At 39.0% G+C, this 25424-nt stretch overlaps 1 protein-coding gene across 1 annotated transcript; it reads left to right on the top strand.

The window, feature by feature from the left end:
* Nucleotides 1–1512: 1512 nt before the first annotated feature.
* Nucleotides 1513–25152, top strand: pik3r5 (phosphoinositide-3-kinase, regulatory subunit 5). The gene is made up of 18 exons (XM_051384194.1): nucleotides 1513–1781; nucleotides 11156–11271; nucleotides 15572–15687; nucleotides 15817–15885; nucleotides 16822–16960; nucleotides 17476–17545; nucleotides 18087–18261; nucleotides 18543–18711; nucleotides 18808–18876; nucleotides 19003–19913; nucleotides 20115–20240; nucleotides 20465–20596; nucleotides 20816–20909; nucleotides 21433–21509; nucleotides 22028–22121; nucleotides 22431–22513; nucleotides 23044–23159; nucleotides 23555–25152. Exons 2-18 carry the CDS (start codon nucleotides 11172–11174, stop codon nucleotides 23703–23705), a joined length of 2691 nt encoding a protein of 896 aa, XP_051240154.1. The 5' UTR covers nucleotides 1513–1781; nucleotides 11156–11171; the 3' UTR covers nucleotides 23706–25152.
* The last annotated feature ends 272 nt before the right edge of the window (nucleotides 25153–25424 follow it).

The following is a 25424-nucleotide window of genomic DNA, read 5'->3' as shown; positions in this document are numbered from 1 at the left end:
GTGTAAACAATGCGACTCCCAGCCGCCATGGAGACCCATGCAAACAAAAAATAAAAAGTCCTCAAAAATGCCAAAAAAGTATTTAGGCGACATGAACAAAGTAGTAAGAAAGTAAGAAAGTAAGAAAATAGTTAAAAATAGCAAAAAACACAGGCTAAAAACACACTGAAAACACACATGTTCAGTAGGATGGAAGCTCGGACATCGAACAGGCAAAGATAGACTCCGAAGATGTCTACTGACCAGGTAATGTCTGAGTGAATGCCTGCTAGTGTCTTCCATTGAGGCTGCTTCTTATGTCGCTGATGTATGTGACGTCGCGCCGTAAAGTAATTCGATTCGGCGGGGCGCCACCTTTCAGACTTGTATTGCTGGTTCTGCCAACGGCGTCCCTCTCCTGCTTTGCTATCGGGATGATTTGCTATACTACGAGTTCGTTTATCATCGAAATGACTTAGAAGCTGTTATATTAAGGTAAAAATCTTGCATAGTGTGCCTTTAAAAAATTAAATCTAATGTTTTATAATTGAATGCAACAATAAAAACATGTTTCTCTGATAACACTGAATCACATCAAATTACGTTCCTTGAAGCTCGGTGGAAGTGTTAAATAGTTTTTGTCAATAGATTGTTTCTTAATATAAAAAGAACATGTTCTCTAACGATTCCATCCCTTCACAATGTTTCATTAGGTGTTTAAATCACTGTTACTCATTCACATAAAGGTACGTGCATAAGCTTTAAATGAGATGTCCAGATATTACTCCAGGCAAAATGGTGCAGAGCTGCATGTAACAATGTTAAGTGTTTACTGTCACTGTTTTGAATGGCTTGTCACCACATTTGCATTTCTTCAAGAGAAGGGGAATTCACAGTTGCACTACTACATGAAATGTAAATGACAGGCAAAGCAGGAGGGGGAAGTAAGGCCAGTGCTTCCTTGACTGAGGGGGTTGCGGAGTGAGAGACAGAGAGCAGGAATAATGGATCTAATATTCTTTATAGAAATTAACACAAAGGACCAAATAAACTCACATTCTGCTCACAAATTTACTTGCATCAAAGTAAAAGTCATTACGTTTTGTGTTATTAGCTACAATCTGTCATGGCTTTAAATGTTTAATTTAACTGGATTCATCATATTAGATGATGATTATTGATCCTGTTTGTTCAAGTGCAGTGCATCATTGATTTTAAATACTGATGGGTCAAAATCCATGAAAAACAAAAATTTGTGTTTATTGTGTTGAGGCAATTAAGCACAGTACTACCAATGCTACTCGACCGGCTCAAGAAAATAATGAACAAAGCCACCCAAACAAAGACACTTTACTCAAGTGTGAAAATAGCATGAAAACAAACATGTCAAACAAATGACTTCCTTTTAGGAGCCAACATCCCTTCAAAATCCACATGCAACCTCTCAAACACGCATGTAGCAACTCGAACGCACACACAATTGCACTTCCCACTCATAGGCACCAGCAGACTCTCTCATTGTGCTCACATGCACCTCTCTCCTACACTTCCTGTTTGTGAGGCGCAGTGTGTGCGTGTGTGATGTGCAGAAGTCTTTGAGCGCAACAGAGAGCTACAACCAGATACCAGCGGCTGATATCACAGTACTGCTCCGCTGTGCCCAGGATGTGGGTTTGTCTGTTAAACCGTGATGTGTGTGGTGAATGAATGGCAGTGGAACTGAGCTGGAGACACTTTGCCTTGGACTCTTTGGACTCTTTGGGTGCATACAGAGGTTATGGATGTTGGACAGTAAGCTACAGGTAAGACAACAGAGGCAGTAATGGGTATATTTTATTTTGAAGGGCATCCACTCCCTGCTGTGGGCTTGGACGGGGCCAGAAGTCACTGACTGTCAACCCGATGAGTTGAGGACAGAGTTTGTCTTCTCTGGTAATGTTTAGGGGACAGTGACTCCACGACTGACACTAGAGTATTGATTTGGAAGTATTAACATGTTTTCATCTAGGTATGAATGTAAATATCTCAGAATATGATGATTTGTGACAGTATAGCTTCATCTATCTATACATTGTGATGGTATACATCCTCATACATCTTGGGGACTCTTGTCTTTAAAGCTGTTTTTGACAGAGTCAACTTACCATATCATCTTGTTTTGACTCATGTAAATGTGTTTAATAAGATCACACTTCATTTATCTGCAATATGAAAGCCTTGGGTGTCTTGTTTTCTGTCAGAGGAGTTCATGGACTGTGTCAGCCTCACAGTGATGGGAAAAGCAGGGCTGACATGTTGACAGCCGCCCTCTGTGAGCTCACAGACCCCCCACAGTGATACCATTTTGGAAACTTCTTCTTTTTCAGACGCTCTGTATGATTCATGCTTTTAATAAAAGCTGAGGAAGTAGAAAGACAGAAGCACGTGTCGGGTGCCTGGATGTTATCTTGCTTTAAATGTCGACTTACATCTGTAAATGGTAACATATTTAAGCCAGTCTGCCATCTGTTAATCTCAGATATCTGTGTCAGCACCTTAAAGCTGCATGATAAGTTGAAAAGGGTTCATGGGTAATTCCAGTGTCTGTAGTTTGTTTTACAGAGCAGGTGAAGTGTGATTGATTTGAACATTTATATGCAGGAATAATACAGTTTATTTATTTGGATAGATACAAAAAGTGTCAAAGAGGGATGCAAGCAACTGTCACTGAAGCACAAGTTCAGTCTGACACAACACTGTCTGTTAGTGGACTTTGAGGGCTCCACCCTTTATAGAAACTATACTTAGCCAACGCCTGAGCTTAACATCCTTTTTACTACGTAAACCAACCACATTTAGATTAAAGATACAATACAGGTGTCTTATAATGGAGATCACTGGAACTTCATTTGCGTCATAACCAGTGATGTAGAGGTAACGGAAGATGGCAAATTGTGACCTCCAGAGATCTTGATCAGGCAAACTGCCACATACAATAAATAAAAACTATTTTATTTGTCCAGTTTAGGTCTTAAGTTGAGCAAGGACTCCATCAATTTAGATTTTCACTCCTATTACTTTATTGGATAGTTTAAAGAAAAGGATCAAAATCAATGCAGCAGAACCACAGATGTCTTTTCTTCCTTGTCAAAACCTAGGGTCACTTCTGGAGCCACAACTAGTGTTGTTTTTGGCGGCCTGTTTTAATTTTAGTTTTAGTCTAGTCTTTGTGTCAAGCTGTCATTTTAGTTTTTATTAGTTTTAGTCACGTTTATACTCTTTTTAGTCTAGTCAAGTTTCAGTCGACTAAAAGTCTGAGCATTTTAGTCTTATTTTAGTCAGAATTATCCATGACTATTTTCGTCTAGTTTTGGTCAATGAAAATTGTATTTTAGTCTCTTTTTAGTAATGCAACTCTATTTAACCCAGTTAATATAGTACAAGTACCTAGTATAGTATAGACAAAACCAAAATGTTCTTTAAGTCACCCATTTCACAAGTCAAACAAGGTTATCTTATTATTATATTATTGTTACCTTATAGACTCAAGAATACATTCAATTCCAGACATGGAAGACGCTCTGATTTGAATTTACAACATATTTATTTTACCTACCAAACATGTACTAAGAAGTACACACACATACATTTAAATAAAATAAATAAATAAAATAGCTTCAAATGACAATGTCAGAAAAGATTTACATTACATTCAAGTTTAACTTAAAGATAAACAATGTGCTTGATTGCTCGAGCGACAATGACATAATAAAAAAGTGCAAATAAAATGTGTGTGTCGTTAACCCACCGCAGCTACATCCTCCAATAATGCCGCGAGTGGGGATTGAGTCAGTGACGTAGCCTGCGTCTGCGCAGACTCAGGAAACAGAAATACTTCAAAATTATAATAATAGCAAGATGAAATAACGTTATAACATTTCGTCTCGTCTCGTTTTGCTCAACGAAAATGAAGAGATATTTTAGCAGAGTTTTTATTTTGCAAACCACATTTAGTCCCGTTTTTATTCGTCAACAATATTGCATTATATATTTGATTATAGTTTTCGTCACATGACCACCATTTACGTGCGTCTCGTCTCGTTTCCGTCACGTGATAATGGTTCGTTGATGACGATATTTAGTCATAATTTCCGTTGACGAAAGCAACACTAGCCACAAAACACTTTATATAAGTTTTTCTCTAAAGTCTTAGGACTCTCAGGTCAGAATGCTGACCATAAAACTCTTGTTAACTCAACATTTAAACATTTTCTTAATCTAACACATTTCAGTACATAGGTGAAATAATTAAATATTCCAGCTGTGTGGTTTTATGCAGGAATTTAGGAAGTCAACTCTTTAAGTCTGAAATCCACTTTCAAGTCAGTGCAAGTCAATCTCAAATCCTTATTTTCGTTATTCTGTGTTTCAAATTTTCGCAGCTCTGTTCTGGAGGGTAGATTTGATTCTACAAAATAACAAGTAGCTAACCTTAGCTTTGATGTACTGCTATAGCCCTGAGGTTTATGCCACATGTTTAATGGACAACCTTTCTCTCAGTGGTGGCCTGCAACTTAATAAATAACATTACCATAAGTTTTTCCCCAGAAAAAAATTCTAAGCATTAAATGCATTGAGCTTACAGCCTGCCTGTCAGATAAAGACAGACTCTTCCTGCACAGCCAAAGGACGGGATCCTCTATTCTTTGTAGGAATTGTTTAATTACGCAGTCAGTTCTAATACAATCATCTCCTCCTGTTGAGAAAGAAAAACTGCCAGAGTAGATCATGTGTCAGGCTTGAAATAACAAAGTTAAAAAACAAAAACAAACACAGACTGATGATGTTGATTTCTGGTGGTAGATATTGTTTGTTGTTTACCACAGATATCAGATATGAAGAGTGAATGCTGTCACAATGTATTGTTGTTTTTTTTTTATTGCTGTATCCTAGAGCAGCACTGTATGTTATTCACAACATTGCTTCCTGTTTGCCTTATGCTGTGGTATCAGTAAAACCTTTTTTTCACCTTTTAAGGCATACACTTTGAGGTCAACACACCCGTGTGTGAGCATATGCATCTGTGCACATGCACAATTACACCTGTTGTGACAAAGAATATTCAGTGATGTAAAGCACCCAAATGTTCTTACCCATATCACATTTAAACAAATAGAAGAGGACATGGTTTTCTACTGGAAATCATGACTTACTCCGTCATCATCATCATTTGTTGAATGATAAAACACAATGCTGTTCAATGTGAAACTGGGCATACTGTATTACAGCACCTGATATTTGCATTCATGATAGTTTCATCATATGTTTATCAGTGTTTATTGAGGAAGTGAAGACCAAAGGTTACACAGAGTGGCTTTCTGTTCCCTAAGTGACAGAAGCTCTATGCTGTAGCTAAATGTGCTAGAGCATTGTTGCATTTTGGTTTATTTTTAAAGCCAATAACGTACTTCCTACTCAAGTCACATCTATGCAGTTGCACATACTTTAGGTCTATTTGAAGTTTTAAGTTAATACAGTACGCAAGACATTGCAATAAAACAGTTCTGCTGGACTCGTTATGAGGAAACAATCATCCTCAAATTACATTAAATGTAAGATTTTTTGTTTCAAATCTGCCTGCAGAGCATCAAAGTTTAATCTTTACCTTGGAAACAACAACAATCTCCCCTCATGGTCAACATGTAGTCCTTAAAGTGCTTCTGCAATTCCATGACAACTATGCAAACTTTGTTGTCTGATGAAGATCATGTGATATGGATGTGAGATTGTTGTGTCAACTGCTGTTCCCTAGATCAAGAATAAACTTTAAAGCTCATCTGTGAAATTCACTTGAGTGCTTTGCAATGGCAAAAACAAAAGATGTGCTTTATGCCACACACTGGTCCATTTTTTACCTACTTGGTTTAACAGACTGGAGAGTTCTCACAGGTAGCGGTTGTTTGAACAAAAGGGAAGCACTTAGTTACAGTAGCGCTTTGGTGTTGGACCACTGTTGTTTCCTAAAGCCATAAGAGGCCAGTTCACATCCAGTATGTCAGTAAAGAGAAGGGGGGGGGATAAGAGCTCTATGGGCCAGCAGAGGAAGACTGGATGTGAATATCAGACTCTATCAATTGGGGGCGGTAAAAATGACAGACACACACAAACACTCACATACACACACGTATACACAAGCTCTTTTCTCTGGTCTGTGGGAGTATATCTCAGGGTCTGATCACACCACAACAATAGGGAGGCACCTGCTTCCTCAGCTGAGCAGGGAAGCTCTCTTCCTGTTAGGAAGCAGTTGGTAATGGGATCAGTGGGAGAGGTGGGAAGCAGCCTGTGAGCAGATGGAGGGAGAGGAAAAAGAGGACGGCATGAGAAAGAGACAGAGACACACAGGTATACTTGTACTGAGACAGTTACCTGTATAAGCTTAATAAGCTTAAGCATCAAGCATTTTCTGACATTTTGTGCTTGTTTATGTTCACCTTGATCTTAGCAACTTTAGGTAAAAGGTAAAAGGTACATTGTTTAGAATACTACTGTGGACAATGTGATCAATTAAGGCCATGAGAGAGAGACTAAGAGGAACAGACAGAGTCTATGAAACCACTGACCCTGACAACAACGCTAAAAACAATTTTTTTTTCTAACCTGCTTTTTTGCTCACCTGGATGTTTGCCTGACGGAGACCATGGTTAAAACATTACACACCATTTTAACATATGGACTACTTCTCTTTTTCTTTTCATCTCTGCATCTCTTTTAATCCACCTTAAATCTGCTTCACTTTTGAGTTTTGGATTGTTTCAAATTGTTATTCCACCACACGAAGGCTGCTTGTTATTGTCTGATTTTGTGAGTTGAAACCCATGAAAAAGTGGAAGTGACCTTGTTGACTCGTAGGGATGTGCTGCATACATCCTCTTATGAAACAGCACAGACTCATGCATTTGCAACACAACTAGCGACTCTACGTAAACAACTATGATGACACTGTGGACTTGGGATGGAATTTTTCTGTTAAAATCCCAATCAGCGTATATTGCAGCACCATTCACACTGACTTGGTACCCTAGCTTTCTGATGATATGTTCATTAGCTGTGACTTTTTTCACAAATAAACCTGTTTTTATGCTTGTAATAGTAAATTTACATTCATAAAAAAACTGTCCATCAGCCACCCTGCCCTGACTTTAGATAATTGTTACATCACTGGCTTGTATGACATTTTTGATCTTCTTGTTTAACTTTTCTTTGAGAATAAACTCTTTCAGATTCAAATGTGAAATAATCCTTAAACAGTAACCTCTCGTCAGCAAAATTATTTCTACGAATAAGCCTCAGACCACTTTCACTGCATCATGCCACCTCATATAAGGTCTCTTTTATTACCTTTACACATCTCCATTGAACCCCATCCTGGATGCAAGAGTCATCACAGCTCTAACTTATTAGTTCCTTCCACTCTCACTGGGCTCTCATCCAGCTCTGTCCGATCCTGACAATGACCGGAGCCCTAAGCACAAGTGTCCAACATGCTTGGCTCTATACCCCTGCTTGGTGCCACTCGGGACACCTTTTAGACACAATACCTCTCTGGGGAGGAGGAACCGCTGAGAAAAAGGGCTACGTGGAGGCGTTTACGTCTGGAGCTGTTGGTATTGTTGTTGAATGGTAACTGTAGGAAAAGGACTGAAGTGGTGGTGGTGGTGGGGGGGCGAGGGGGAATAATTGAGCTTCAGTCCTCTGGCCTCCTGAACTTGTGTTTGCATAAGCTTCCTGGCCCATCGCTCCACTGGTGTTAATGATGAGGTCAGTGGATCGGATGTTTGTACAGTATATATATGTGTGTGTGTGTGTGTGTGTGTCTGTCTGCATTGTATACTGTATGCGTGTTCAAGCATGTTTGTGGGTAAATATATGGACAATTGTTAGTGTTGCACATGTAACACACATGTCCATAGGTGTGTTTATGTTCTTTTGTTCTTTTTAGTTTTTATGTTGGCTTATGTTGCATACCTTTAAAGGGATAGTTTCACAGTTACTTAGCTTTCTTGTCCATCGTTAGATAGGACATACCACTTGGTATTAGCAGGTGTTTAGCTTGGCTAGCATAGCTTAGCATAAAGCCTGGAAACATGGAAAACAAAATCCACTTCTAAATCTCACCTATTTACATACTTCCAGTCTTGCCAAACTAAGCTAACACGAAGTTAACTGCTGCTTTTAGCCTTACTAGTGCAGTGCCCATTCAGGACGTGGCTGTTCAGAACGTGTTGATTGCTTGGCCTCTGGAAGGGTTGCCGTTTTCTCAAGAAACTCTTGTCTTCACACTCGACACTGCACTACCTTGGGTCCTCAGCAATACATTCGCCAAGGCTGATCAGATAAAAGTTGACAGTTCTGAACAGATAAAGATTCTTGTCGAGTACTGTGGGAGTACTGGATTACACAGATTCTGCGGTTTTCAAGATATGCGATGGACAGGCAGAGATAGGCTATTGAATGTATCAATCTTCTTAACAAGATTTACTCTTGGAAAGAGACAAATAAGCATGTTTACCAAAATGTCACACTATTGGTTTGTACACTATGTGTATGTGTGTATGAGTCAGGTGTTTGGTGAGTTGGTGTGTAAGAGCAACTGAGTCATTTATTAACACTATTCATTTGACAGCCTTCATTTATTTCTAGATTTCATGTGCAATGGGGAATTTGTCACACTCTCTGGGGAAATTTTGAGAAGATGTAATCAGGCAAAAACAGTTTTTGACGTCATTGCTCATTTCTGTCCATATGCTGACTTCCCACTGTTAGGACTCAAATGTGCAGAATACTTATTTTCCATGATCAAAACAACCTAATGAATTATGTGTGTATATTTAGCTCAGATTAACACGATTAACATTTTTGGAAATATAGCTAAATACGTCACAAACAAATAAATGCTGAGCCTCTAAATTTCTAAAACAGAAAATCTTTAAAAAGCTTTGCCCTGTTTTCTTTAGGGAAGTGGCCTATAGTTGTTCTGCTTCTCAAATTTGGATGTTTCCCAGAGTTTGCACATGCATATGTTGTATTTCCATGAAAAAAGTCTAACATGAGGTAAGACAAGGTTTAAAAATATATCAAGCAACAACATAATGCATTACCAACCACCCTGTAACTTCTCTTCTGACCACATTCCAATAAATATTCATTAAATGCTCCTGTGCAATTTGATTCCGGTTTTAGTGTAAAACTCAAAAATCTTTCAACTTTCATAAATATTTTCTAGATTGAAACTAAATTTCACAGATATGTTCATTCACTGACAAAATATAGTGTTTTTATTTGGATAAATCTTTATTCAAATTTTCAAATTCAAAGAGGCTTTATTGGCATGACCATATTGAAACAGTATTGCCAAAGCACATTATAGACGATGAAACTGTTTTAATTTAAATTTGTTCTTAATAGAATTGTATTAATATATTCCATTTACCCAGATGTTCCTTAACCAGTTATTGATTTTTATATTCATATTAGCTAGATTCTGCATGCAACTTTAAAGGGCTGTATGTCGTGCCTACACATAATATGACAACCTGCACACTATTTATATGGTTAATAAATTAATTAATTGTCTTAAAAATGCCATTAGTGAGGTTAATCCATGGATGACATTACTTGCATGTTAGTGTCAGTGTTAATCTTGTGTGGCTGGATTCCATTTTAACAAGCTGTTGGAGGTATAGAGAAATCTAAGAATAAATATAGGTAAAAGATGGAGATCCAGTAGATTTATGTAAGTTATGGTAGTGTGGTGGTGGTGATCACCAAAGTAGAAAACATCTCGAAACCTCAATGAGTTTAACATGACCGGGTTTCCCTGAGAAATGGTGGCAGGGCAGCAACGTACTGACTGTGCACATTGTTTTGACCATCAAATACTTCTTTACGGAGGTTGTTTTGTGAGTGACTGTATTGGGTGCAAGCTGTCCCCCCACAAAAACACCTGTACAATTTTCAGAGGGAATTCAAAAATCTTGCAATGTTGTAGTTACCAGTGAAGAAGTGGTCACAATTTGGGGCATATTGCTTCTGTTTTTACAGCAACTCTTTCCTTGGTTTGGACAGCAGTCTCGGTTGACTTTTGGTTTTGGTTGGTTGGGACTGCAGCTTTCAAACTGTGTCTTTGAACTCCTGTCACCATGAATGTTGTTTATCTACCCAAAAGACAGCCAGGATTGATAAATCTGTCACTCAACTCTTTTAAGTTGCTGATGGGACTTCCCTGGTATCTTATTATTCATATAGTTTCTGATGGGATGCATTCATAACAGAACTGAAACAACTTGCCACACCTGGGTTGTCCTCAGATGCTCCATGAAAAACCGTAAAATGCACTAACAAACTGAAAGTTATAAAAATGAAGTTCAGCATGTCCTGGGGAGTCAGTGGTGAAAATATGATGCACTTTCAACGTTGTGGTTGTACTGGAATTAAATATTTCACTATATTCACCTCATCTCTCTGATCTACAGCATTGTTTCACAACTGCTGTGGTACTGATTTGAAATCCCTGAAGTCAGTAAGGGCTGTTTTTCTCTTTTACCTTACCAGATAAGTCATATGGTGAAAATTGTGGGCTTGTTTTGTTTTGCCTGAATCTTGCTATCAAAGCTTTCCTGAGTAATTACTGACCGTAGACACATATCTATAGTTGTCCACTGTGTATTTTACACTACTGCAGTAAGAGTTCCTGTTTGTAAAACTTGTAAAACCGTCAATCCTTCCTCCATCTAGAAGGACATTTGTTGTTGATGTTTATCACAGAACATGATAGCTAATGTGGCTCTTCTCAACATTTTTCAAGACTCTTCATAAAACTGTCTGATTTGAGGCAGAACAGGCATCATATAACATCTAACATTTCAGGAACTATGGCAACAAAACAGCAATACAAGCAACCCGTGTCTGTTTTTCCTCCTGCTTAGAAATATCTCTTCATGGTTTGTGTATCTTCTTAGACTCATTTTCATACTTAGCGGGTGATCTGCCCTCATGCAAAACAGATATGATAACACATGAAAACAGAAGGCTGTGTTTGTGTGTGCATGTGAACATTATCATATGCATACAAATGAATTTGAAGGTAATATTCCATAGAATATCAATATCAGCTCTATCTCTCTTCCCTCCACAGAACCTGAGCGGTGAAGATGCAGCACACCTCGTGTACAGAGGACAGAATCCAGCATGCTCTGGACAGGTGTCTGGACGGGCTGAGACAAAGCCCCACAGCAGCGCATCACTGGAACGGTAAGACTCCAGGGGCTACACTAGTGATGAGAACCCACGGCTGAGATTTGGTTGCGATGAAAAGAGTTTAGTCAGGGCTTGTAGCAGCAGACATGGACTCATGTAACAACAACTAATTGCGTTTCTACACTGCTACAATGAGGATAATTGAAGTTCTGTTGGACTTATGATGTAGCATCTGAAGTCACACCAAAATCGTATCACCTGTTCTTTGGTTCTTTGGTCCAAGGCCATTTTAGAACAATCTCAGGATAAGGAGAGGATGGGATGAATCAAGGGGAATTTTAAACCTGTCATAGCATGAAAAGCACAGGTGTATTTGATAACATTAATGATGGCTGCATTCCATTAGAATGTGTTACTGGGACACTGAGTTATTGTTAAGGATATTAAATCCACCTGTATGTGTCCTGCTGTGACAAGTCAGACAAAATAATTATTACAGGGTTGTGGTTCAATCCTGGCTTCTCCAGTGCTCATGTGCCTCAGCCAAATTATTGTCAAATTAATGCTAATTACATTTATCATGTTTTTTTGTCTGGGTGCTAATCTAGAGCTGCTCACAATTATCCAGCAGTCTTGCTCAAGGCCTTGTGGCTATTGCACAGGGTCAAACCTGTAACCTTCAGTTTCTAGAAATGTGCAAACAACACATTGGCTCAGCTGTATTAACTCCGCAAAACACATTTGAATGTGACATGTGCTGTTTGCAGTGCTGACTGGAAAACATGTTTATTCTCACTTTCTTAACACAAGAGCAGCATATGACAGCACACGGGACGTTTGAGCATATACGCGTCTGAGCTTGTTGTTGGTGACACTGTGCTGTATGATCATCAGGGGAGCATGTTATTGGGTGCTGGAGGAAGTTGTGTGAATAGACAGCTGGGAGGAAGTGGTGGCACAGACCGCAGTGTGTGAGTGAGGCATCGTGAGGCAGGAGTCATTGCGGTGCAGGGTGTAAAAACAGGTCGGATAATCTGCATCGGACTCCCGCACATCAACCAGTGCCAGATAGAGTGGCGGATACACATTAATACATAGTATTTTAGCTATCCCCCTGAAAGACTGATTTTGACATATAAAACAAGTTTGTTTTTTATGTTTCCTTCTCCACTTCACTGCTCGATCATAGCATAGGCCTTTGTGATTCCAGTATCTGTTCATAAGATTTCTAGGGAGGTGAATGTTGTCTCTATGAGTGTAATCACATTAATTTGAACTTGTACTTGTTTGCCTTCTGCTTACAGAGATGGTCAAATATACATCTCAACAGGATCATCTAAAATTTGCAGCTTCGCATGCAGCTGGCATCTTATAAAATTAAGAACTCTCTAGTTAATACTCGTGAAGGTTGCAATTAACTTTAGAAAAGTACAGCAACTGACACATTTCTTGGAAAACATTTCTGTGCAACCCGAACTGCTGATGTGTTACTTCCTTGGAAACTGCAGCTCCTTTGAGATGCACTCGGAGTCGTTGAGATCGAGGGATCAAATGGAAACTATGGCGCTTGTGAGGAATCAGCAATCACTCACGTTGTTTTTGTGTGAATGTGATAGACATCAAATTGGTGTGGTTGGAGATACCGTATGCATAACTCTCTCCCGTTGCTTAGTCATCTATGTTTCCATTTCACACTGTAATAGAAAACTTGCTATCAGAGCTCGGTGAAACCACACTTCTCCTTTACCATCCCGAAGCTTTTACATTTAAAGGTCCAATGTGTAACATTTAGGAAGGTCTTTTGGCAGAAATGGATTATGATATTCATAGTATGTTTTAATTAGTGTATAATCACCTGAATATAGGAATCATTATGTTTTTGTTACCGTAGAATGAACCTTTTATGTCTGTCAGGTGCAGCAGATTGCCTTCTATTGAGTCTGCCATGTTGAGGCAACATGTTTCTACAGTAGCCCACAGGGGACAAACCAAACACTGGCTCTAGACAGGGACGTTCATGATTTTCGTGCCACCATAGTCTCTCCTTTGCGTTTGGAGGGGCAGGGTTCAACGACGGAGTTGAGATCTGCCACTACACAATTAGACGTCACTAAATCTTACACATTGGACCTTGGAGAAAAAAAAGGAATTTAAATCCACACTTTATATAACCTGGCTAATAATGATGAGGTTTTGCAATTTTTTCCCCCTTTATTTTTGAAACATTTAGTACCAAAACACGTGCTCTTGGGAGGATACCTTAACTGTGTTTTGCAGCAACAGGAAATCTGTCCTTTTAATGTACAAACATCCTAACTGAAACACGAGAGGTGATAAAACACACCCTTGAAGTGCACCAGCACAGACAGCTAGAGCTTTGAAGCCCTGCTGTGAGTAATAACTTCATTAACCTAGTGATGATGCCTTTCATTCCTACAGGCTATGATTTGCTAAATTTCACAACAGAAATGAAATGCCTCCTGAACAGGAGTTCATTGGAGTCAGTTTACAATAGATTATTGTGTGTTATTTGTGTAATCTCTTTTGTGGTCATATACAGAAAACTGCTGCTTCAGCTGAATGTCTGCACATGAAATAGTTGTGAAGTATAGTTAAGGAGTTCAGTCAGCCAACTCACGTTTGGAATGTTTATTTAGCAGTATAGCATATTTAGATTTTGGCGTCTAGGCTCCGACCTCATCACTCCCCACAGATATGTTTACATAGAGATATTGGAGAGTGATGCGCAAATACCTTAACCCCCAGTCGGAGCCTACAGGTGGATGCTGGGGTGGTGGTGGGGCTTACAGCGCAGCAGCAGCAGCAGCAGCAATACGGATGCAGGGCAACAGCAGCATTGACAGAGCAGAGGGAGAGCTGGGAAAGTGTGCAGTTTAAATAGACCGCCAGATTGGAAGGGAGCGCTTGGTTAGTGATTATGGAGTGAGGCATGTCGTGTGTAATCAGCGCAGCTCGAGTTGACCTGCCTGAACTAGCTCGCAGGCTTCGCTCCATTTGTATACATAAAACTGAGCTTACAATACATTCATGGTCAAAGAAACATTTACACTAGTTACGTGGATGCACTATAGATTGTATGCTGTTAGGCAGCTATATGCAATCTAGATCTGTTTTTCCAGTCTAAACTCAGAAAACCTCTCCCACAGTGCCTACACGTACCAGTTTACATTGCCAGTAAGGTTTTGAATGTTAACCCTTGAAAAACAGCCCATCTTGGGAACAAGTGTGTTTACATCCCTATGAATATTGGATATATGGCTGTGGTCTATTCTGTCACTGGGTGAAGCTTGCAAGATTGTACAATGTATGCCACAATTTTCCTTGTGGTTACATACATACAGCGTGCTCAGAAACCAACATAACCAATACAATAACTAACATGGCCTGTGCTCTCAAATTGTTTTACAAATATTGCTTCCCAATGTTGGCTCTGGGGGCAAAATACATTTTACTGTAAAAGTGAAATTAGCACTTTCTATGAATGTTTTTGTTTCTGGTCTATTTGGACAGTCTCTGGAAAATTCAAGTAATCTATATGCTTGTTTTTGTAGAGTTACAGTCGCTTGTGCATGTTTGTATTGTATGTCTTGTCGTAACAGGTTTTTACAGTGCTTTCTTGAAAAGCACATTTCAATTACAATGACATCTGTCAACTGTTAGATAAAACCTAAATAAACTTGGCTTTTATTCTAGGTGCGACATCTCCTTAGAAAGTGTGCATTTTTGCTTGCAGAAACACAAACACATTATATTTACTTTATATCTACTACCAATGAATTGCAGACGAGAACATTCTTGTATTAGCCTGTCAGAATATACTGTACATCAGCCACATTTAGCAGTGTTTATAACCATAGTAAAGTATATACTATTATATTATTATTTTATGCCAGCCATATACAGGTATAACTACAGATTTTTTATTGTCCTGGCTCGTGGCCTCGCTGCTTAATCTATCATTACAAGTACAAGCAGTGTGACACAACATAAAGTATATATTATGTCATTATTATTATTATTATTATTATTAATAATAATATTAAAGTATATTCTACCATTACTACTATTATTATTATTAATAATAATAATAATAATAATAATAGTAGTAATGGTAGAATATACTTTAAACTTGAGAGGTTCCAGTAAAAGGAGCTTTTCTGCCTTCAGAAATGTTTTGTCTGCTTTCTCACACAGCGGTTGTCGTTTGGGGTTGCAAAACTGTTGTGGTGATGTTAAACATGTGATTTCTGTTTCTGTTTCTGTGTCTCACGCATGGCTTTCTGTGCATGCTGAATTCGTGCATTAACATGAATCCACACGTGCTGCCTTTCAGTGCTGATGTGCTCTGCGGGTCAGTCGATGAACCGCTGGAGCCTGGAGGAGATGGTGAAGAGGGACCCTGAAAACTTCCTCATCCTCTTACAACAGATCATAAGGAAGACTAAAGAGGTGAGAGGACACAGGTCAAAGGTCATGGTCAATGAGAATATATTGTCGAACTGTGCTGTAATTACTGAATGTTTACCATCTATTTCTGTCTGTCCCTCTCAATGTGTGTGTGTTCATGTGTGTGTTCAGGTTCAGGAGCAGTGTCAGTATGAGCTGGTGGCTCCCCTCGCCATCATGTTTTCCTCCACACTGCTTCAGGTACAAATCATCCAGATTTTATCCAAACTTTTAACCTTTCCTCACCCCTCAGTACCAGTGTTTCACATGTGTCAGAGTACACTCCATCAGAAGGTCAATTAGTTCCTTAGTTCAAACCACAATGGTGCTGCTGTGACAAAAGTTTCTAGTACAGTTGAAAATAAAACTCAGTATTACTGGCTGGACAAGAACTAGTTGGCTCATAAACATTGCTTCTGTTTTTCATTCAGGCTGATTTGCATTCACAAAAATCATGTCATTGGAAATCTGATTAATTGATTTAATACTGGTTAGACAGCTGGCTGGCTGTAGAGAAAACACATTGGGTTGTCAGAGCAAAAACAGTTTGACTGTTTCAGTGGGTGAACATGGTAATTTACATATATTTTTATACATACATATATCTTTGACTGAAATGCAAAATACTTCTTCTGTCAGTTCAGTTTGAGTTGTGTAGCAACTGATAGTTACAGCTTTGAGGTTTTGTAATGACACTGTTTGTCATAAAGCCTGCAGTATAATAAAACAGTGGACAATGAAATAACGTTACATTATTACACTAAACTGGGTTAATTCCCTAATAAGGTATGTGACGTGGTTTTAGTTGATGGTGTAATAATAGATGGGAAGAAGAAAAATATCATAACAGAAAAGTTATTATTTCTCATCAAAGTCAATATAAAAAGGTAACAAAAATAATTGACAGATTAATCAATAATGAACATAGTTGCATCTGTAGTCCACACTAGTGTTCTGTTACCAGTGTTCTCAACTATCACCATACATATCTGCAAAGTACACCACATACATATAACATAATTGAATGTATTGTCCACCAAACATGAAAAAATTCCCCCTTTAAACAGGTTCCTCTTTAACAGAACCCAACTAAAATACCTTTACCTTAATACTTTAATATTTGTGCTTTTGTTGCAGACACCATACTGTCCTCCAGACACACAGCTGCTGGAGGAAGCTATTGAGGTGTTTCGCTGCTTCCTCACCTGGCCTGAGCCTTACAGCAGCGTGTGTAGAAACCTCCTCTCCACACTACAGCTTGAGATTAAGGCCCCAGGTAAAAATATAGGACTTTAAGGGCCGCTATGTGTGTGTGTGTTTCTACTCCACTGGGTCTGTGTGGCACTTGCTTACTGTTGTCTCTCAACCCTAGTGATTGTCTTCCCCCTAGTGACAAGTCAAAAAAATGCATTTAGGATGACACATACGCAAAAGGACACTGCTTATGTCACACATACCAGGAAGGCTTCAGTTTGAACAAGGCACTTCTTCATACTAACCTGAAATTATCTGAAAGCGGATGAAGCTTCAGCATTTACAAAAAAAAAAAAAAAAAAGCAGAAGCCACCTACCTACACTGAAATTTACCGGAAGGGTCATAGGAAGTGCTAAAAACAAAATAACAGACTGAATGAATACATCTGAGTTGACTGAATGAATACGTGTTAAATGGTGATTTGATGCTGTAATTTCATCAGCAACTATTCCTCAATGAAACTGTCTTGAATGGCATTGTGTTCTTGTCAAGTTGTTAGTTTTAAAACCATAAACAGATCTTTCTTTTCCTCACAGGGATTTCTTTTCAGAGACTGGTGAGAGAAGAGCAGGGCCTTATCACCTCCAGCCTGTGCTCCAAGACCATGTAAGTCCACACAATAAAACAAAATGTACCTTTTATAGACTACAAAATTGTATAATATACTGTATCAACTCTATGTTTACACAATGTGGGATTTATAGTAAAATGAAAAGCTCTTCAGTGTCTCACAGCTCATCTGTGACTTAAAAAAGCCGGCCCACATGAGCCCACATGTAAAAAAAAATTCACAATTCTTTGAACAGCTGCGTGTTCATGACAATCTATTTTCAGTCAGGTTCAGACTGTGCTATCTTTGCACCCTCGCACCTTCTTCTTTCTTGTTGAAAGGGCAGTTTTTTCATTCATGTCAGTGGTTCACTGTAACCTTATCTGATCTACTTTTAAACTGAAACAGCAGTTATTTTTTTTAAGTTAACTCAATAATAGCCCTTCCGTAGTGAGCACTTACAGTGGCAAAGTCCTGTTTCATCCCCTTCTCCACCCACATACCACCACCATATCATCCTATTTGCATCTTCACCCATGTGAATTACATGTTACATGCCACACTTTACCAGTGACACCATCTGTCTGTTGCCTGTAGGACTGTGTTGCTGATGAACCCAAACGAGGTGCCCCCCGACTTTCTTTCAGTGGCTAAGCAGCTCAGTTGCATTCAGCATTCGCAGAAAGAGACCTACATCACACTGATCAAACACACCTTCCAGTCCACACTTGGCACCAAGTACCCTCTACATAGCATCCACAGAGCCCTGCAGGTATGTGCTCAGAGCGGCTCTGGACAATGGACTAAAATCTATAGATAGTTTTTAAGGAAAATGTTATTATATTTTGAGTATAATTTGTGTTTAAAATGTCCTTTTTTGAAATAGGGTTATGTTGTGGAATCAATCGTTATTTATATACAAACTTGTTAAAATGAAATCTGACCAATCAGTAAAAACTGCATTTAGCTTTAAACCCTATTTATATGTATTTGAAATAAATACTGTCCTGAATATGTACATTTATTGTACCATGTCTTGAATATTCTTTGCAGGCAAAAACTGTGAATGAACTGGGGGAAATCTTCTCTGAAGTAAGTGACGTCTTAGAGACAGCCGCTGCTATGAGTGATCCTCTGATGGGCCGCAGTCATGTGATCCAGGAACTTGAGCAACTGAGGGAGAGGATGAGAATCCCAGCATCCAGTGGAAGAAAGTCTGATGGTAATTGGGGAGGTTTCATGAACTGGGGGTTATATACACAGTGAATCACATAATGATATTTTAGTTTATTTATCTCTTTTCTCTCATCCCTTTCAGGAATGCTACAAACTCTACCGTTGCCTACAGCCAAGTGTTACATGTTTCACTGGGAAAAAGATAACTTTGGTAAAGTATTCTGCAAACTTTATACTTTATATGCATCAGAAGGACAGAATTACAATTTATTAAAGCAGCTTTTGTGTCTTTTGTTGATTACTAAATGTTGATATTTGTCTATTTTGATTCCTGCAGATGTTCTGAACACCCTTTTGGAGCATGACCCCGATGACCTGGCCAGTAATGGGCATACTGAGGAGGAAGAGGAGGTAGACATTGATGATGATGATGAGGATGATGTGACAGAGCTGGATGCAGAAGAAGAGGAGGAGGAAGAGGACAAAGAAGATGAGGAACATGGAGTGGAACTGCCGTCGATGTCTATCATCCCTAACGGCTGTGCCAACCACCGTGCCTCCACCTTCTCCACCATATCCTCCCTGTCTACTGCCTCCAAAGACTCCATGTTTTCCACCTTGTCGGTAACCTCAGAGTCCTATGCTCCGTCCCTTTTCTCTGTCACCTCTGGAGTTGATAGTGACTACTTTGAAGATTCTGATGACTATATCTGCTCCTCTCCCGTCGCTGACAAAGGCTCGCCAAAGTCTGTCAACAAAGCTTCGGCTCGGCTCAGCCAGCACCTGTACCGGCTCTTCATCAAACCCAAGAGCCCTCGATCTCTGTCCCGGGCCAAAAGCTTAGGAAACACAGAATCAAAAGACCTTTTAGTGGTGCGAGAGAAGCGCTCTAACTCTCTACCACAGCAAGTCAAGTTACGTAGTCCTGAACCCCTACTCCACCCACAAAGTCAAACTCTCAGACATGTCTGCTTCCGAAGGAGGCCTATTCTCAGCAGTGACGAGGACAGTAAGAATACTACGCTGAGGGTGGTGGTGTTCGGTGCTGATCATGTAGCAGGGAAGTTGGCCCGGGCCTACAATAGCCTGAGGAGGAAGGAGAGTGCATGTCCACGTCTCAGCAGGGCCTTTAAGCTTCAGTTCTACTTTGTGCCTGTGAAGAGAGACTCAGCAGCAGGGCTAGGGGGTCTGAGATTTCCTAGTCCAGTGTTTCAGACTGGAACTCTAAAAGGAGCTGTCCTGTCTAATGTAAGTAGAAGAATACTCAAATCAAACTGCAAACTTTACATACATTAAACACATGAACACACAGTTTATTCATATTTACCAATCGGTCAAAAGGCTGAGTTGTACAGTACAGATTTTAACGTGGCTACTGTGTAAAAGCCAAAAGATATGAGACTTTCACTGTCTGGTAGTTATAACTTTTGGTAACTTTTGCTCAAGCAGGATCTTCACCTCACGGCCACAGGGGACAGTACTAACGACATTGCCCATCTCCTCGGTATGTTGGACCCTTGGTACGAAAGAAACACCCTTAGCCTGCTTAACTTGCCTGCCAACGTCGTCTGCCAGGTACAACTGGAATTTAACTTTTACACTGCCTAACCAAAACTGATCCATCCAACTGATTCAACTAAGAACATGACTGATCTCCAGTCTTGTCTATTACACAATCAATGTGTATTCCAATTGTTGACTTAAATACCTTTCCAATGTATTTGTTTAGGCTATACTTACATATATCATCCTACTGTATGATTTTATGAATTGTTCAATTGTTTTGTATTTCTCTGCAGCAAACCTCAAAGACGGAGTCAGAGTCATATGATAGTTCATATGAGCAGCGTTTGCCCATCCTGGCCGACTTGGTCCTGTACTACTGCCGCTATGCTGCCCGGCCAGCTCTGATCCAGCTCTATCAGGCTGAGGTCAGACACAGTTTTACACACACACACACACACACACACACACACACACACAGCTATAGTACACTAAATACATCACTGCCTTAAAGCTCTTTTCTTGAGTTGTTTAAGCCCTGCTATCCATACTTTGGCACCCTTGTGGACAGAAATAAACTCTCTGGTTCTTTGTAATGAAACACTGTTCCAAATTCAGTGATTGACTGAGGATCTTTGCTGTTGTAGTTGACATTAGCTTGTGGAGAGAGGAGGACCGAGGTGTTCGTCCACTCCCTAGAGTTGGGTCACACCGCAGGAACACGAGCCATCAAAGCCATGGGTAAGTGTGCTACACACACGGCAAACACGCACACATATCCAAGCAACCATGCCACAATAAACAAAATCCTCCACATTTTCCATGGAGTGAATGCATCATCAGTTTTTATGAGGTCGAGACTGAACACAATTTATGGTAGAGGCACATCTGCTATTTCTATATCATGAGTCAGTCTACTTCTACTTTTTTGGTTTCACTCGTTGTCACCATTAGCACTTCTGATTTTTAATTTCCTTTGAGAAGTAAAAATTCAGGGAAAACTATTCATAGCTCATCCGGTTGTTACTGTGGAAATTACTCAGTTCTATTTGTCACAATATTGTGAACTGCAAAAATAATCTAGCTTTTGTTATTGCAAATTGAATACCTTCTTCACTGAATACATATGTGAAAACTTCTGTCACAATGCTAAAAATTCACCTGTCCTGTTTAACAGTATTGTCACATTATTTTGCACAATTTTGAACTGTTTAACTAAACAATCAGTTCACATGGATCACTGTCTTTTTCTCTCTTTGTAAAGGTGCTGCAAGTAAACGGTTTGGTATTGACGGTGACCGAGAAGCAGTGCCTCTAACATTGGAGGTGGTGTACAACAGGGTAAGATGGTGTTTGGTTTTACTCACTATCAAAATGTGTCTTTTAGCTGCACTTTGCAAGAATTACGTTCAGAAATAAAACAATTTAATCAGTAGAAAAAAACATCCCTCCAACCCTTTGGTTCTCCCCGTTTACCCTAATTCAACTGGTTTCGGTTATGGTCACTTCTGCACCCACAGGAAATGACACATCAAAAGGTTGTGATAAAATACAAAGTCTGCTAAACAGACTGTCCTGACAAAGCTAGAACTTTTGCCTTTTTAGTCCCTGTTGTATGAAGCATTAGAGAGCGGTAAACATGTCACTCTTACTAAACCTCTTAATATATTATCAGTCCCCTATCTTTCATAAAATACATTTTATTTTATTATTTTATTCTCAGTTTGAAATATTGTTATACTCAACATTCCTGTCGTATTTAGGCAGCCGTTATAATCTTTAAGGTTTGTCTAATTTCCTATTATTTTAATGTTTTTTTTAAAAACAGCAATCATCTTACTTTCCCTTCTCCCTTTCAGGTGGTGATTAGTGGCAGAAGCCAGTGGAAAAGAGACACCAAAGTCTGCACTTCAGTGAACTTAACCAAAGCATGCAAGAATCCTGAGGAACTAGGTAAGTCACTGAACTGTGTTTGGTTGAGACAATTCATTAGCTGCGTGGAGAGAATCAACATAACATAATACTTCCTGTTTATGGCGAAGAGTGACATTTTTTATTACTAAGTTAATATTTCAACAAAGACAATTATTCATTCATCTCTTTGGAACTACATATACTGACAGTAATGACTCCAGTTAATGCCGAATGGAAATAAATTAATATTTTCCTCTGAATATCTACATATTAGAAATAATGAAGTAATTACTGTCAGACGTGTAAGTGTATTCATAATTGAACTAAAACTTAAACAATCTCTTTCAGACTCAAAGATGGAGTGTCTGCAGCTCACAATGACTGAGGTGCTGAAGCGACAGAACGGTAAAAGCAAGAAGGGCTATAACCAGGTGAGCTAGATGTAACGTCAGCCTGTCTCTGAGGTTTGTGGTTGAAAAAGCGACACAGCAGCGCATTCTCACAAACAACCCTGCGACACGTTCTCTATTTAAAGACTGATACCTCAATACCTTCTTGATAGCATCTCAAACTCATCTCCACTGAGTCTCTCATCTCACGTAGGCTGAGAACAAAGTTTTTAAAACTGACAGCTTGATGGAACAAAAAGCCACAGCACACTCACGTCTGTTTTGCTCGTGAGTGTTTTGACGATAATATTATTTGCTCAACAATGCAGCTGAATCTCTTAACCTCATTTAGATTTGCAGTTTTGATTTTCAAGGCTCTCTTTATGACTCAGGCACGAAAGCAAGTGCTTCAAAAATAAAACAACTTAGACAAGTTGCAAAAAAAATGGAAATGAATATCATATCAAATATTACGTAATTGTGCAAATATATATTAGCACACCCTTGAATGAATTATCCACCATTTAGCATTTTTCAAATGCATTAAGTTTACTTTGACCATCTTTCTGTAGCATCTGAGTGTGACAGAGGTGAAGGTGGACAAGGTGCAAGTCAGCGGTGCTGGAAACACAACCTTTGCTGTGTGTCTTGACCAGGATGAGAAAAAAATACTGCAGAGTGTCACCAGGTATGGAGTTATCATAACAACACATACACACAGGAATTGATGTAGACATACACGGCGTCTGGAAAGAAGTGGTACACCACTGACTATGTAATTGTTTTAATGTCTTTTTGAATGATTCTGTTAAAGGGGTAGTAGCTTCAACATGATTATAAATTAAAATGTCATCTGTCTCTAAGAAAATTATTTCTTCTCTGATCGGCTTGTTATTTCTTGTTGTTTTTATGTAGCAATTTCCTTTTCACCTGCATCCTCTGCAGCCACAACCCAGTTTCGTCTCAGAGAACATACTACTGTACATCAATCTGAAAAAAGTTTCACACCATCAACTCACAATTCACTAGCCTCGCAAGTGTGGTTATTCATCTATTCCACGTGTCTTCTTCTGTCCTATGCAGATGTGACATCTCAGTGTGCTATAAACCTGACAGCTCCACTGACTGGAGGCTAAGAAAATCCCGGACCTCAGCCCAAATCCAGCCTCTCAACCCCACTTTCTGCTCCCTGCTGTGCCTGCCCATAGTCACTTTCAGTGGGGCTCTTCCCTGAGACTGTTGACCACTGGTTTGGGTGGTTTGAAAGGAAGGATTACATGCATTACATGCACTGTTATTTATATTCTCTGAATAACAGACACTCACAGCAGAGGGAAAGTACACAGGAAATAACGTTTTTTAAATTTCCGCCTGGTGTCTTGAAGCTGCTGGGGTCAAGTTCACGTGATGCCGGCTTCAAACGGTAGCAGCACGCAACTGTTTGAAAGATGAGGACTTGTGCAGAAGGGGTATTCAGGAAACTGCAGACCTGGCTGGCCGGTGTTCGTTTGTACAAAGATGTGGAACTGAGAAACAAAGAGATACAACTGTTCTAATGGTGCAGAGTCCAGCCTTTTCTGTACAAAGCAATCATTCATTGCTGTTAAGGAAAATGTTCAGTTTTGATTCCACAGGTTTTAGTTCCTCTTTCCCTGTTGGCAAAGAAGTGACCTTACCCACAGTAACATCAGAAAGTGTACAATAAAGAATCTCAGAGGAGATGGCACCCAAAACAAGCAACACCAACATGTTGTAATACGCCTGGCCCACCAAGAGACGGAATTAAAAAATAGATCATGTTGGAGTGAAAGTTTATGAACTTTTCTCTGGATGAGCCTACATGAACATTTTTTACACCTGTTGACCAGACTGTACTATGTAATGCCTCCATCACGGGTCATTGTGGGATTGTGTGATTATATCTGAGAATGGACACTATGGACTTCAACAGTATGTAAATATTATGTTTGTAAAATATTGTATTGCATGTGATAACTTGAATGTTACACCATAATGTTTGATGTCTGTTATACATGGGCTTTTAATAATAACATTTCTCCTAAGGAGCTACAGTGAAGTCACTGGTTTAAGTGGAGTTATAAATATAACCAGCAGGGGGCTCTGGTGACCTTTTGACTTCAGTTGACACAGATTACTTTAACAATACAGAGTCGGCCTACTTAAAGTCTTACTTTGTACTAACTATAATGGAACTGTCTATGTCATATTTTAGCTCTTGCAACACAGATGATTTATAAAATATAAACTTGATATGATGGTGCTGAAAATTACATTCTGATGCATGTCTTCTTTTGTAAAAAAGAAAAGAAAAGATAACTGATTCATTGCACTTTTCATATTGTATCGTAACTATGACATTTTAATGAAAATCTTATTGTTTTGTTGCTGTAAAGGGATTATATCCTGATCACCTGACCGAGACTGAAATAGTAGCACTGCACAAAAATATATTTTAAGGAATCTAAGCACTTGATCATTAGATTAAATAAATTAGGTACTTTTATGTTTAGATAAATAGGCAACCTGGCACCACTTTCCTCTCTTACATGCCTTCTCCGATGGAAATATTGCAAATGCAATTTTAATTTTATAGTTGTATGTGTATAATAGATGTAATGGATCTCAAATTGAATCTTCATTAAAATATACGTCCATCTTGACTGATTTGCCTTGATTTGCAGAAGTGCTTATGTATGTAACCAATTTTGTTTTATTGTGTATAACCAGTATAGTGGTGTAATACAACTAAATACATTCACTCAGGTAATGTAGCCTAGAGTTTTTATTTTTCGTATTTTCATTTTGAAACTAGATATACTTCTACGGGCAAAAACATTTAGTTGCCACTCCACTACATTTATCTGACACCTATAGCCACTACTTTTCAGGAAAATACATTGTATACAGAATATGTATATTGTATATTATATAT

The sequence above is a fragment of the Dicentrarchus labrax genome, unplaced genomic scaffold, assembly GCF_905237075.1.
Source record: "Dicentrarchus labrax unplaced genomic scaffold, dlabrax2021, whole genome shotgun sequence".
NCBI classification, from domain to species: Eukaryota; Metazoa; Chordata; class Actinopteri; family Moronidae; genus Dicentrarchus; species Dicentrarchus labrax.
The sequence above is the reverse complement of the archived record's forward strand: the minus strand, read 5'-3'. Positions and strand labels throughout refer to the sequence as shown.

Bases quoted from the DNA above. Each gene is read 5' to 3' on its own strand.
- pik3r5 (XM_051384194.1), top strand. From the start codon at position 11,172: ATGCAGCACACCTCGTGTACAGAGGACAGAATCCAGCATGCTCTGGAC. The intron at 15,886-16,821 runs GTACAAATCATC...CTTTTGTTGCAG, and splicing joins TTTCCTCCACACTGCTTCAG to ACACCATACTGTCCTCCAGA. The intron at 19,914-20,114 runs GTAAGTAGAAGA...TTGCTCAAGCAG, and splicing joins AAGGAGCTGTCCTGTCTAAT to GATCTTCACCTCACGGCCAC.